This window comes from Pimephales promelas, chromosome 23 (assembly GCF_988280905.1).
Source record: "Pimephales promelas chromosome 23, fPimPro1.hap1.1, whole genome shotgun sequence".
NCBI lineage: Eukaryota > Metazoa > Chordata > Actinopteri > Cypriniformes > Leuciscidae > Pimephales > Pimephales promelas.
Window position 1 is genome coordinate 11,020,728 of NC_142791.1, and position 14,579 is coordinate 11,035,306.

Genomic DNA, 14,579 nt, shown 5'->3' on the forward strand with positions numbered 1-14,579 from the left:
GCCAAAGTTTCTCCAAGGTCATAGCAGCTCATCTGGGAAGTAAAAAAAAAAAAAAAAAGAAAGAAAAAAAAAGAAATGGAAGCTTTAGCGATAAGTTCTGCCAGGAAGACTAAATTGTTGCGTCACTAATTACCTTCTCATCTATCCAATCGTGTCTAATACTTGCGGTGTATAAAACCTCTACTTACACCTGTTTGAGTTTGCAGATGCTGACGCTTCCATTGACCTCCATCCTCCCCACCACCACCAGGATGGTCCCTCCCTATACCTCCCAGGGGGTCCGCTGCAGAGTCCGGACCCTCGGATTGCGAGCTATGGACGGGGCCTACGCCAAAAAACTTTATTGCTTGCTGGGCTATCAATAAATGTATTTATTGTTACAGTATTTATTCTCCCGAGTCTTTCTGGTTGAACTTCAGATATCTCTAGCATCAGGTCAGTGTTTATGACTTGAAGAAAGAGAATAATAAGAAGAGTGGCAAGGTGAAAACCAGTGCTTGACAAAAAAAACAACAAAAAAAACAAAACAAAAAAAAACATCAGAGCTCAAAATCTCATGCTTGCACCTGAATGATCCCTGGACGAATTCTGGGAAAATATAACGGAGCACATGTACATTGAGCACATCCTTTCACTGCAAGGTCATCATACAGTATCTTGTAAGACATAATAGTGGCAGTTTGATTTTATATGGATGTTTTTGTTGTTATCACTGTGGGAAGCATACGTTTTTCTATATACCAGGCAATTCTTGAGGAGAATATCCATCCATCAGTGTGTAAGCTGAAGCTTAAGTGTAACTGGGTGATGCAGCCAGATAACAAACCAAAATCCAGAAGCTATTGCATGTCTGAAAGAAAACAAGTGATAGTTCACCCCCCCAAAAAATGAATTCTGTCATATATTCACCCTCAAGTTGTTCCAAACCTGTATGAATTTCTTTTTTCTGCTAAACAACAAAAAATAAATAAATAAATAAAAATAAACAGTTGATGTACCGCTTTGATGCCGTAGTATAATGGAAGTCAATGGGGCCCATCAACTGTTTGTTTGGTTACCCGTATTTTTCCAAATATTTTCTTTTGTTTTTGAATAATATTTAGACTTTTTTTTCTATAATATAATTATATTGAAATAAAATTATAGATGAAATAAATATATAGAGCTGCGCATTATTGAAGATATTCAAGTTTACAGAACTTGCTTGTAACGGGGTTCGTTGTTATGGGAACAAGGAGGCGGGAACTGACAAATGTTCAAGACTTTAATGATAAAATAAACAAATAAATAAATAAAAGTAAAGCCAGCAGCCCCTCATGGATGACAGCTGGCCACAGAAACAAAACAACATAAAATAAGGCCTGTTCCAGCCTCTATCTGCACTGTCGTCACTCCTCCTTTATGCTGCTCCTCCGTGAGAGATGCGAGACCGATGCGACTCAGGTGTCGCTCATTACCACTTGGCCTCGTCCTGCTCGCCACATTGTTATTGTAGTATAATGGTTTTCTTGGCTATAAACTCAATATTTTGAAATGGTAACACACTCGATTATCGTAAAAAGCCCTGGATTTAGCTTGATGTTTCCACTCCTGTAAACCCGGACAGATATCTAAATAACATCAGCATGTGAAGCAGCAGCAAAAAAAAAAAAAAAAAAAAAAGGGATAACATTGTCAACAGAGTGGAAGCACTACATGAGACAAGGGCAGCTGCCAGAGTCATAACTTCACAGGGCATTAATTGTTTCACTGCTGTCAGCAGGACTGTCTCTGCTTGTTGAACCCTGGCCAAGGAGCGGCCCATCAGCCAGATTGAAGTCCAGTAGGTATATAAGTAAGAGTTCCAGGGAATTATGTTTTCGCATTACAGACCCAGGTGTCAAGCTCAATTTCATGAAAAAGTGCTGAGGCCAGGTAGAACTCTCGAAATGTGCAACTGACAATTATACCTACTTAAAGAATGACAGCTTGCTCAACAACTGATCAGAGAAACTTTTTAGTGTTCATAAAAAAGTATACAAGTTGATGAAGGTATAGTTTTTGCACCAAAACTCACAAAAAATATACAGACCATGACCTCTTTCTGAACTGTTGGAAAAGACTGCAGCTGTCTGGCCTCGGTTTCTAGGCAATTGTACAATTGCACAGGGATAAGCTGTTCTCTTTAAAGACAGGGAGGAAATGTTGGAAACACAAGCCTCTTTCATTCTTAGCAACTCCATTTCTCTCATTCAGGCATTCACATATTCTGTAATGTACATTGTGTAAAATACATATATTGTATGGTCAGCTTCTCAGTAATTGTCTTTGCTCAATCAGTTCACTTCAGCCTGGAGAGGTTAAATGCTTCTGTTAACTGGCTTGTTAGTTTGAAGGGGACACTTGATGGACAGAAATTGCAGGGTTGTGCTAATGATGAAGCAGGAAATAGCAGTGCCAGTCAAACGTTTCCTTTGTAATGAGGACAACCACAGACAATCAGATTCAAGTCCATGTGAAAACCCATAATGATTGATTAGACGGTCATTGTGGAATTCATGACGGCAATGTCAATCAAACCCAGGGCCTTGAGGTCAGACTATGTCAGATTGATACCTATCTGCATATATTTATTTAGATAAAACAGGAGGAAAACAATGGATGACTTATAAGCAGGACTACATCATTGTGGTGTTTGTTGTCCTTATAAAGTTTCCTAAAGATACACTACTTGGCACGCTATAGGTTAATAAACAAAACTGTATTTAATCTATATACTCTATATGTGCACATCATTATTTTTATTTATTTTTTAATTCATGAGCCCGCCTAATTTTCAATAAAAAACATGTCCCCACTTGCAATGACATCTCTTCTCTTCTCTTCTCTTCTCTTCTCTTCTCTTCTCTTCTCTTCTCTTCTCTTCTCTTCTCTTCTCTTCTCTTCTCTTCTCTTCCCTTCTCCAACAATGTGTTTACTGGCACGAGGGCAGGACAAACTGACATGAGATGAATCAATTCCTGATAGACAAATCAAGTCCCGTCATACATTAAAAAAAATAAAATAAAATAAAAAAATAAAAAAATTCTCAAGCCATTTCACTTAGAGAAGAAAAGACTCTGGCAGGATCCATATAAGCATGTCAATTGTCAACTTTAAATAGTTAGTTCGCCCCCAAAAATAAAAATTCTGTCATCATTTACTTCCGTTGTTCCAAACCCGTTCGACTTTCATTCGTCTTGTTTTTAATAAAATTTTAGCGATTTCTGGCCCTCCATTAACAGCTATACAACTACCACTTTCACATTTTCGAAATGTTTATGATCTTATTAAGCAATTATAAAACTAACCCATATGAATTAAGGTTTAGTTCTTTTCTAAAGAGACTGGATTGCTTTATATGATGAACAGATTTAATTTAGGCTTTTATTCATATAAACATTGATCAGGGAACATAAACAGAAGCTCATCCAGACGTGCTTGACGCATGAGAACAAACCGCACTGGTTCTTGGAAGCTCAAATGCCCTGCATAACACGAGTAAACCTCATTGGTTCTTGCAGAAGCTCAAACATGATGCGTAAGACGAGGATTAATTGGTTCTCGCACATCAGTCGAACATGCTTGAGCTTCTGTTTACCACATGTGTGTATATGGAAGAACATCCCAGATAGCAAATTGGCCTTGGGCCGGATCTGGCTTAATTTCGGCTGAGATTTTGGCCCACATACCGCATGGAATTACGGGCCAAGGTTGGCCCAAGTGCTGTTTGCCGTAAGTCAACCAGATCAAAGCCGTGAGCAAACCAAAACTCGCCCAGAGCTTTGCAGTGTACCCAGATATTACCCAGAACTGGGCCAAAACAACGCCGTACTCCCCATATGTCAGCCAGACAAAAGCCAAACTGCCACCACCTTTAGGCCAGAACTCAGCCACATCTTATCCAGAAGCTGCAGAAAACAGCCATAACTGGGCCAATATTATACCAGAGTCCCCAAAACTGAACCAGAAATTATTCCTGTGTAAAACAAGGTATAATAAAAAAAATGACACTACAGAAATGCAAAGAACAATATTTTATTGAGAAGGGAAGAAAATCTCAGCCAGATAAAAGGATAAACAACAAAATACAAGCCAATACTAGAGTAAGACAAAACAAAATATAACTATAATTCACATTACAAGAATAATAAAAAGACAGCAATAAATTAAAATGTTACAAAAATGTGTATGTGGCATTCTTAAATAATGAGATACAAAAATTAACAAAAATATGTTGGCCGAGAGATCTCAAAGTCCTGCAACAGAAGAAAACATGCAAACAAGAAAAACACCAGCAAGTCAAGACATCAGTTTCACAACACACTTGCTGCAAATACAATGCAAACAATAAATAATAATAAAAATAAAACAATGAACACCATTGTCGAGTAGATATTTGTTGGTCGGACATTTGGAGAGCATTTATGTATTTGGTTGTGTTTTAGCACATGTGATAAAGATGTTCTTATTTTACAGGGTTTTTTTTCTGTTTGCATCCATTTTCTTCTGTTGCAGAATGTTGAGACCTCTCAGCCACCGTACTAAAAAGCAACAGAAACCAAGCAATACATTAAATTCATACAAACAGCAAAGCAAAAGTGTAAATGTGTCATGCATGCCACACCACCACTGCTATGACACATGCTATAGTATCCTTACACTAACAGTGAATATATGATGAAAAATACTAAATGAAATCTTACATCTTATTAAAAATACTAAATGAAATCTTACATCTTATTAATCGGTCATCACTTGAGAGGCTTTTTCTCTGTGGTCTGGGTGTTTCATGATGCCATGGTGACTGTATTGCCTGTCCGTGAGACTGTAAAGTTAAATCCTGTTGCCTGCGATGTTCTGTGAGGTCTTGTGAACTTCTCTACTTGCCATGGCTGCAGTAGCCTCCTCATCGGGGTCATTTTCATCCATTAGTCGCCTGTTTCATCTTTAGGAAAGGTACATTTTTTTAATGATTACTAAATTTGATTAAGAAAGTGTGGTATGGTCATGTAAAGACTATTCAGTGACAAATTCCCTTTTTGCAATTAAAAAAAAAAATGTGCATTATAATGTGTTAAACTGCACAAATATATAAGGACCTGTAAGAAAGGTCTATGTTAATGAATTAACGTTAAAAAATAATCAATCTTACTTTATTTTCCGTTTTGGTGGCCTCAGAAAGATCAGCTGTTGTTCAGCAAGAAGCAGCTTCCGATGTTCTTCACTATAATGTTAATTTTCAATGAAAAACAGAATTCAAACATCAATTCTATTTCCTCTCCAACATAAAAACAAATAAAATCCAACCACACAAACCCCCCAAAAATCGTATCTAGTAATGCGCTATAGATTAAAATCCACGTGTTAAGATAGTGAAAAACTATAAACTTACCTTGATCATGTATTAAAACATCAAAACCAACACAGCGTGATTGTCGAAGTTAGAACAACTAACTTAGTTATTTGAATTTCACCGCGACTGCGTTGAGTTGCTGAATAGCTGCTACGCAACTTCCGGATCCTCTGGTAGGCGGGATGGTGTCACTGGGTGCATTCTGGGAAAAGTAGTCTTTTTGCAAAGCGGATTTAACACTGTACATGTAAATCAACTACAATTTCCATGATGCATTGCAAACCAGATTGTATCAGCAGCCACAGACGTCGCATCGACTGCCGCGTGGTTTGCTCACACTGCTCTAAAAACACGCAAGTTTCCCGGAGATTTTTAAAAACAGAACCACGTTTTATTTAACCGATTTCAATGGTTTACGTGGAGAACATAAATGTTTCTTCTCCAAATACTTACAATAGGCTATGTATAGGCTATTTTATGGAGATTATATAATTTTTTTATTGAGGAATTGTGAAAACTCAAAGCATGGGTGGTTTTTGCTTCAAAAAATCATAGTTTAACCATGGGTTTTTGTAGTACATCTGTAGGCTACCTAATAAATTCCCCAAAAAGTGAATTTTTGTGTGTGTGTGTGTGTGTGTGTGTGTGTGTGTGTGTGTGTGTGTGTGTGGCATATTGATTACCATTTGGATAACCACAAAGTACTCTTTCAGTTCCATTCAATCTTTTGTCTATGCTGCAGACTGAACCATTTGTCTTCAGTCATTTTGCAAACATCTTTTTTTCCCATTCTGCAATCTGCACATTATCACCTCCTTAACCCCCCCATTAAAATAATCTTGCCAATAGAATAATCAAGGCTTCTTTCCTTAAAACCTGCCTACTTATGTGTAAAAGAGAACTATTTGCATACATATCTATATGTATTTTTAACTAGGTCTATAACAAACTTATTTCATTTTATTATTTTTAACAAAATTAACCCTATTTATGAGGTTGCATTATAATTATGTCTAAAATATGAACCAATTTAACACCACATCTTACACGGCTATTTTACAGTACAGCACTTTCATGAGGTCTGTTATTTGCTCAGCCAACCAAAACCCAACCAGATCTCAGCCAAAAATTTCCTTATTCTGGCAGACCGAACTCAAGCCAAAGCTTAGCCAAACAGATACAATTTGATTTGTTTCTTTTGGTTAGCCAGACTCCAGCCAGAGCTTAGCCTAGTACTGTTTGACACAAGAGTGTGAAAAAAACAGTGCCAGAATTAAGCCAGAAGTGCCGAATATAAGCCAGACTCGGCCCAGACTTTGTTGCTATCTGGGATGTGTCATGTTGTTTGGTGTATAAAGTTAACACCTGTCTCTTCGTATCTTATTAAAATATCAATTTGTGTTAAAATGAATGAAAGTCTGGGTTTGGAAGACATATGAGGGTGAGTAATGACAGAATTTTCATTTTTGAGTGAATTTTTTTTTATCATTTATCCCTTTAAGTATGTGCATTAGTTATGTCTAAATAAATACACGTCCTCGGCAGCAGGAGAATGCTAAAATAAAACGCATGATAAATCATTAAGTAGGCTACTCACCATATTAATAATACTTGGCTTTTGAAAGTTTGAAGCTGAAAGAAAGAAACTGTATAGGCTACACTCTAAAAAATGCTGGGTTGTTTTAACCCAATTTTGGGTCAAATATGGACAAACCCAAAATGCTGGGTTAAAAATGTAATGTAAAAATTTAACCCAACGTCTGGGTTAGTCCATATTTGACCCAAAGTTGGGTTAAAACAACCCAGCATTTTTTAGAGTGTATTGGGTCGATTTTATTTAAAATAAACATTATTTTAAATAAAGTGTCATGGTTATTTTCACAAGCACTAAAATGCAGCAAACCACACAATGTCGAAATTCAGTTTCTATTTATTTTCGGATAGAGAATAAGGGAACATAGAAGCAGTGGCTAGCCTACATTAAAAAAAAAAAAGATTTTGATTTTGTGATGATTTGTTGTTGGGTCAAGAAATAGACATCTCTCTTCAGCTGGATCGTGTGTTCTTCTTTTATGGTAGTCGATCTAATAGACTTGTAGTGTCACCCACTCGTTTTCCTCTGGAAATATCGAGTGAGAGTGAAATGTGAGGGGAAGAGATTGCTGCTGGAGATGTCAGTTCGCCAGAAGAGGGCATTCGGATTCTGTCTGACAAAGTTATGGTGCGACAGGCGGTTGTGGTTAACCACTCACAATCCTGCTGCATTTCTGTACTGTCGGGAACTGTACAGGAGAGGAGAAACATTCCCGATGGAGTGGAGTACACTTCCAAACAATATTCTTTGAGTGCAATAATTTTGGACTGGATTGAAATCTCTTAAACATCACAATTCTTATTTATAACTAAACATCCACGGATTAATCTACGGTACGCATCATCATCATCATCATCATCATCTCGGGAAAGACAGTGTTTGCGCATTATGCTGCGATGGAATACACTGAGGTGGAAGGGGATTGCTGGGATTTCCATAAGTTTGACTTGTGGTAGATAACTTGGATTTGGAAACGCGCGTCTTCGGTTCTGTTTTTGACTTGATGTAAAAATGTTAGGATTTCAAATGGATTCTTTCCGTTCGAGTGGATATTTATTATGAACATTTTGTTTTGAGGGGAATTAAAAGATATGGTCAGTGGTGAGTCAGGAGAGACTGAAGATATCCCGCGTCTGCTCTGCGGTGGAGGACTACAGGCGGGAACGTGCGCGTGTGGAAGAACCGAACCATCTGAAGAGAGCGCGTGCCATGCCGTTTCGGGTCTCGAGCGATAGAAAGCTGTAAAACCTGTGGCGAGGAGTTTACTGAGACGCGGTGATGGGTAAGTTTGACTATCACTCGGACACAAGTGAACCTGGAAATCACGGTAGATGTGTTTGGTGATAAATTAGGGGGACATTTTCTGCAGTTGAATAATTTTTTTTCATTGAGATGTGAATATCTTCAAACGGTGTCAATGCATTAAAGCAAAAGAGACCGCATGGACTATGATAAGCATAAAATGTTATTATGCATGCATTCAAGGCAATTTGTATGCATATTTATTTTGCATATGATAAGCATGCATTCTTGATCAAATCTGACCATGCACCCACTTCAGTTCACACAGTGGTATGATTCTGGTGAGGTACTAGTCAAGTGTTTCCGTCCATTCATTTACATAAATTCGATGTTAATCGGTGTTAATTAAATTTATTCAGATTTTTCGTTTATATATGTTTAAGTGCCTGAAAACTACAATAGATATTTGACTTTTTTTGTCACAATAAATAAATAAATAAATAAATAAATGACCATTTAGGCTACTACATCAAAAACACATTATGCATTATGATGAATATTTTATTTATTTACTCTTCTACTTGTAATATACTGCCAAAATGCAAAATATTTTTAGAAAATGTATGTGGTTATATGCCATTATATTTATGCAAAGCTTTTTGGTGATCTGGGAACAAATTGAAATGTTAAGCTAGATATTTTTCACTAGGGATGAATAGTTATATGCAAAGTTTGAGTGTGTAAACATTAAATGGAATAGCTAGTTGTACCTGTAAACTGCTTTTCAGTTGGGATCCAAACTGTGCCATCCAACCATAGACCTGACAACCAATTAAGTTGGAAAGTGTGAATATCTGTAAAAAAACAAAAAAAAAAAAAACAAAGACTGGTCAACTGATTATCAGCCTATAAATCTTCATCTCTCACTTGTAGACTGATGCCAACATTTTTTTTTTTTTTTTTTAACACAGAATGCTAATTAAACCTCATTTTTGGCAAAATTTCATTTTTGGCAAAACTGAAGAGTGTGCCCGTGCATTATTGATAGTGTGGAGATCATACAGCAATAGCTGATATTCTTTCTTAGATTTGTGATATTGGAAAGGTGCACATTATGAGCATGCATTGTCATGTGTACACATGTTTTTCAATGCAAGTGTGCATACAAAGCTTGTAAGGCGTTATTTCTTCAAAGAAAGGTGAAGCCACATGTTATTACACATTTTATTTCTTGACAGAAAAGCAAATTGACAGTATGCATTGCATCAGTGTTAACAGTGTGATTTTTCGATGCTTATTTGCATTTAATTTTGCATTTATTAACAGATGCATTTCGCATGCTTACAACATGTATAAATATTTACCAGAGTTATATTTCTTACATGTTTTTCGTGATTTCTACTAAACTCATCTTTATTTAACTAAGCACTGCAATTAAATGTAAGTCAAAGACCTTCTCATGGCCACATTAGAGTACTTGATTATGGATGTGCTTTCAATAATTTACAGGGGCTATTTGACAGATATGTGACCTGCTCTGATTGTTATTCGTTAGCGGCGTGCAGCGAGATGGCCTTCCACAGCTCGTAAATGATGAGCTATGCTTGCTGCTTTGCGGCACTGTAGTGGGAGATCTTGACAGCAAACATAAAATAACCAACCTGGTAAAATTTTGGAGCATCACTGTGAAGGGTATGTAGGCCTATACAGAGGCAAAATCTGTTTTACCAAGAGAAGAATAAGTGTAGATGCATCTAAAACAAGAAAAGTGGCAGAGCAAGTTTGTTACAAATTAATTTTCATTAGACTTCACTTGGATCATTAACTTTATCAGCATCATTTCATTAGCAAATGTCAATACGCTGATACAGTCTGATTGTCTGGTTAGTGTGAATGGAAGCGAGTGACGTAATTACTTTATTGTACTGCAGCCTGCTTGTGCATCAGTTGTTGGCAAGTGTACGCTCATGGACATCAACCTGCTTTGTTTTTGTGATTATTATTGTTCACAATCAGCGGATCTCAAAAATTGTATGGACACTGAAGCCACGCGCTGAAAATTTATGAATGTCATTGCATTAAAGAAGAAGATATCAAACCAAGTGACATTTTTAGGTTCTTCATGATGGTTTTCAAAAATGAAGTTGTTAACTAGGTTTAACTGACTTAATACATCCACTAATAATCACATCGAGACCAGCAAGCAAGATTTTTGAGGCCATGGTATACTGTATTATAATCAGGAACAGAAGGTGCATCAATAACGTTCTTGACCCTTTAAATGTTTGGTCTTGATAAGCTGTTAAATGCAGGGAAGTGCCTTATGAATATTTTCTCCTTTTCAACCTTTGAGAACATCTGGTAGAATTATTTTAACTTTGCAGAGATTCACATATGGTTCCATACACGTTTCTAAAGGTGTCATTTGGATGGTTTTTGCAATAAATTAGCCTTTAAGCTAAATGTATATTTTGATATTTCATATAACCATTTTCGTGAATTCTTGTTATGACGATATTAATGTATCATCACCACAGTATTTGTCTCAGAAAAACAGATAATGCCTCAGGAACTTCATTTCAGAATACTATTTCTAGACAGCTTTGTAAAAGTTGCATCAGAAAAGGAATTGAAACAGTGTGGGTATGAAGGATGGAAAGACACAGCACAAATGATAAAATCCCATTCCTGGAAAATGTCCAGACTTTAGCCAAGACCTTCACATAAAGAACATGCGTATTTTACCCAGACCTCTTACCTCTTGATCCAATGTTTAGTTGTGAACTCACTGTTGATATAAGGCCTCACTTCGACCTCTCATTTCTTTTGACAAGAACAACACCTGGGCTTTGCTTTGTGTATTAAGGAAAGATGGACAAAGGCTGCTAGCAGAGTCACTGAACATCCAGGCAAAAAATAACTGATTTGGTTGACTGACAATCATTTAGATTATAATTAGCGACTAATACGATGGCCGAGGCATATCTCTCAGGACATTTCCTTTAATACTGTAGTGGGCTCATGTCCAAGCTTATTGGAAGACAGGCATGTTTGCCATTGCCAGAGAGAAGAATTAAACAACATAGCATGACTGGATTGATTTGCACAATCACCACTGTTAATTGGGTCCTGTGTGGTATCATATTGCTGTATAAATGTAATATTTCAAGGGTTTATAATCACAGAACAATTACAATATTTCTTCTCTCATTAATCGTCTTAATCTCTGCTTTGAAACTGCTCAGCGATTAGGGCTGGGTATTTACGATAACGGGTGCCATGTGTGTAGTATAGCGCCGTTTTGTCATATAGCGTTCTATGTGACGCTAAAGGATGAGAATGCGTTGCATGAACATATCAATGTTGAGAAAGCAATCACATCACTAGCTTTAAATATTCTACTTCGCTGGGTAACGAATGCATAAAATTGACCAGCTGGATATAAACTAATGGTAACAATTGCGACATTAAATATTTGGTTCAGGTTTGCTTGTCACATTGTTTTAATCGTTTGTGGTACTAATGGTAGAGTCCTCACAGCCTCGACGGCAAACATACCTGTACTTCTATTCTTTCTCTGCTATCAAATGTGGTGTTATCAAACTATTTAATATATTTGCATAGTCAGAGAGTAAGTCGCTTTTTGACTGTTTTTCTTATTTTTATTTGCATTTCAGGCTTTGTCATGAGGCACCGCTGGTTCATGGTGCTACTGCTAATGCAGGCATGGCTCTCTGCCACTCCTTGCTTTGGTGACCGTCCTTGCCCTCGGAGCTGCCGATGTGATGGCAAAATTGTATACTGTGAGTCTAGCGCATTCCGTGATGTTCCCAAGAACCTCTCTGGTGGCTGTCAAGGGCTTTCCCTGCGGTATAACAGCTTGGCAAGCCTAAAGGCTGGACAATTTGTTGGCCTCAACCAGCTCATTTGGCTGTACCTGGACCACAACTACATTGCCAATGTGGATGCACGTGCTTTTCAAGGGATACGTAGGCTCAAAGAGCTAATATTGAGCTCCAACAAGATCACAATTCTGCATAACACCACATTTCACCTGGTACCAAACTTGAGAAACCTTGACCTTTCTTACAACAAGCTACAAGCTCTGCAACCAGGGCAGTTCCAGGGTCTACGCAAGCTACTTAGTTTGCACATGCGCTCCAATTCCCTTAAGAATCTTCCCTCTCGCCTTTTTCAGGACTGCCGTAATCTTGAGTTCCTTGACCTCGGCTACAACCGTCTGCGCAGCATTACTCGCAATTCAATGTCTGGCCTGCTGAAGCTAACTGAGCTGCATATTGAGCATAACCAGTTCTCCAAAATCAACTTTTTCAATTTCCCACGCTTCTATAACTTGCGCGCTCTTTACCTACAGTGGAACCGCATTAGGACCATGAGTGAAGGCCTTACGTGGGCCTGGACATCATTGCAGAAGCTGGACCTTTCAGGAAATGACCTGCAGGAGATAGATGCAGAAGTGTACCGGGCCATGCCGAATCTGCAGACACTTAACCTGGATTCAAACAAGCTTGTCAATGTGTCTCAAGAAGCTGTGGATGCCTGGATCTCTCTGACTGCAATTAGTCTGGCAGGAAATATGTGGGACTGTGGACCAGTTGTGTGTCCGCTAGTGGCCTGGCTGAGAACCTTCCGTGGAAACAAAGAAATTAATATGATTTGCGCATCACCCAAAGAAGTCCAAGGGGAGAAGGTTATGGATGCAGTAGACGCCAATAGAGTTTGCATGATTGCCCCTGCTATGCCATCAACTGTAATTGCTCCTTCTACCCCCTTTGTTGCCTTTGCACAGACCCCAGCCAGCTCCTTTGTCCCTACTCTTAAATCTGGAGACAGCAGAGGGGGCCTGGGGACATCCTTGGAAGGTACCACCTCTTCAGCACCTTCTCAGCCCGCTGTCCCACCACCTGAGCAAGACTTCGAACCAGTATCATTCCACAAGATAGTGGCAGGAAGTGTTGCCCTTTTCCTGTCAGTTGCTATGATCCTCCTGGTAATATATGTCTCGTGGAAGCGCTATCCAAGCAGTGTAAAGCAGCTGCAGGAAAACTCGGCTTCAGCTCGTAAACGTCGGAAAAAGTCACGGGAGACAGAGCGCACTCTCAGCACACCATTGCAGGAGTACTATGTGGACTACAAGCCTAATAACACAGAGGGCACAGATGTGCTAGTCAATGGTACTGGACCATGCACCTACACCATCTCTGGCTCCAGAGAATGTGAGGTAAGACTCCATACCTCGACTTACAATCCATTGGGTTTGGTGGGAAAAGAGGTCAATTCGTTTGCTGCTTCAATTAAATAAAAGTCCTTCAGTTCTTGTGCTGTTTTGATGCCATTTTTAGAAGATTGTTGAATGGGAGGGATATGTTTTTGGCAGAGATTTATTTTAGGAGTGACACGGTTTTTAAATGTTTTTGGCACAGTATGCGATTTGTTTAACCGCGGACGAGGTGTTAATTCACAATTACATATTGATTTGTTAGTGCATATTTTAGTCCTGTTAATTCATTTGATTTTTTTTTTTTTCTCATTTAGGACCAGTTTTTTTCTGGGCTGTAAAATAATGCATGTATACAAGTGTACCTGAGATACCTTCTTCTACCTGGTTGGCATCTACTTGAAGATGATAGGGTGGTTTTAATTATGCTCTCTCAGGCAGGCTCTTGCTTGTTCATTTATCCCATAAAGATTTGTGATTCTTTGACCAATTGAGCTATAGTAATCACAGGATAACAAACTCCCTCAAAAAGCTGCTGTGTCACAATTATTTATTTGTCCTCATTAAAATATGTGTGTTTGCTTAACTGCTCCCAAGACCAAAATGGAATGGATTTGTCTATGGGAAACTTCAAACACATCATGTTAATGAAATACCTCCTAACCATCTTTCTAATCCTGACTCCTATACACTCATTGGTTCTTTCAACACTGCTTGATCCATGTGCAATGAAACAGCTTTATTTCTATTTTTTTTTTTTATATTTTATCTTCCCGGGGCTATGAAAATGTCTTTAATGACACCCCCACTTTGTCCTCCAAGGGCTCTTTTTGACTTCTTCCATGTGTATCACTTCATACCTATTTTTTAGCCTCTTATCTTTGCTTCACACTCGTCTTTCTCTCTTGAATCTTCTCTCCTTCGTTTTAAATTGGAACTGCAGGTTGTGCTGAAGTATAAAAGGGGTGATCCCTTTTATACTTAAGCACAACCTGCAGTTCCAATTTACAAAATACAAATTTTCTCAGTGTGTCACCCAGGACTCCGCTGCCATGTGTGTTGGCAGCTGTGGTCAATTGATGCATTTCTAAGGAGCTGGTTTTGTGTGTTGTTTGCATGCTTCACTATAT

At 38.2% G+C, this 14,579-nt stretch overlaps 1 protein-coding gene and 1 long non-coding RNA gene across 3 annotated transcripts in view; one reads left to right on the forward strand and one right to left on the reverse strand.

Moving 5' to 3' along the window:
- Window positions 1-4,040: 4,040 nt before the first annotated feature.
- LOC148969408 (uncharacterized) lies at window positions 4,041-5,439 on the reverse strand. Of its 2 annotated transcripts, XR_016149569.1 has the most exons (4): window positions 5,174-5,407; window positions 4,909-4,966; window positions 4,756-4,834; window positions 4,041-4,562 (listed from the first exon to the last, which is right to left on the reverse strand). It is a non-coding gene; the product is annotated as an uncharacterized LOC148969408 (long non-coding RNA). The 2 variants fall into 2 exon arrangements; XR_016149570.1 differs by lacking the exon at window positions 4,041-4,562 and adding an exon at window positions 5,414-5,439 and having other exon boundaries at window positions 4,834-4,966; window positions 5,174-5,245.
- A 2,182-nt stretch (window positions 5,440-7,621) lies between these two features.
- Window positions 7,622-14,579, forward strand: part of LOC120482916 (leucine-rich repeat transmembrane neuronal protein 4) — a 91,912-nt gene continuing 84,954 nt past the window's right edge. Inside the window, exons 1-2 of the mRNA XM_039677662.2 lie at window positions 7,622-8,250; window positions 11,888-13,452. Of these exons, the coding sequence (XP_039533596.2) occupies window positions 8,247-8,250; window positions 11,888-13,452 (1,569 nt within the window). The 5' untranslated portion in view covers window positions 7,622-8,246. The remainder of the gene's footprint in view (window positions 8,251-11,887; window positions 13,453-14,579) is intronic.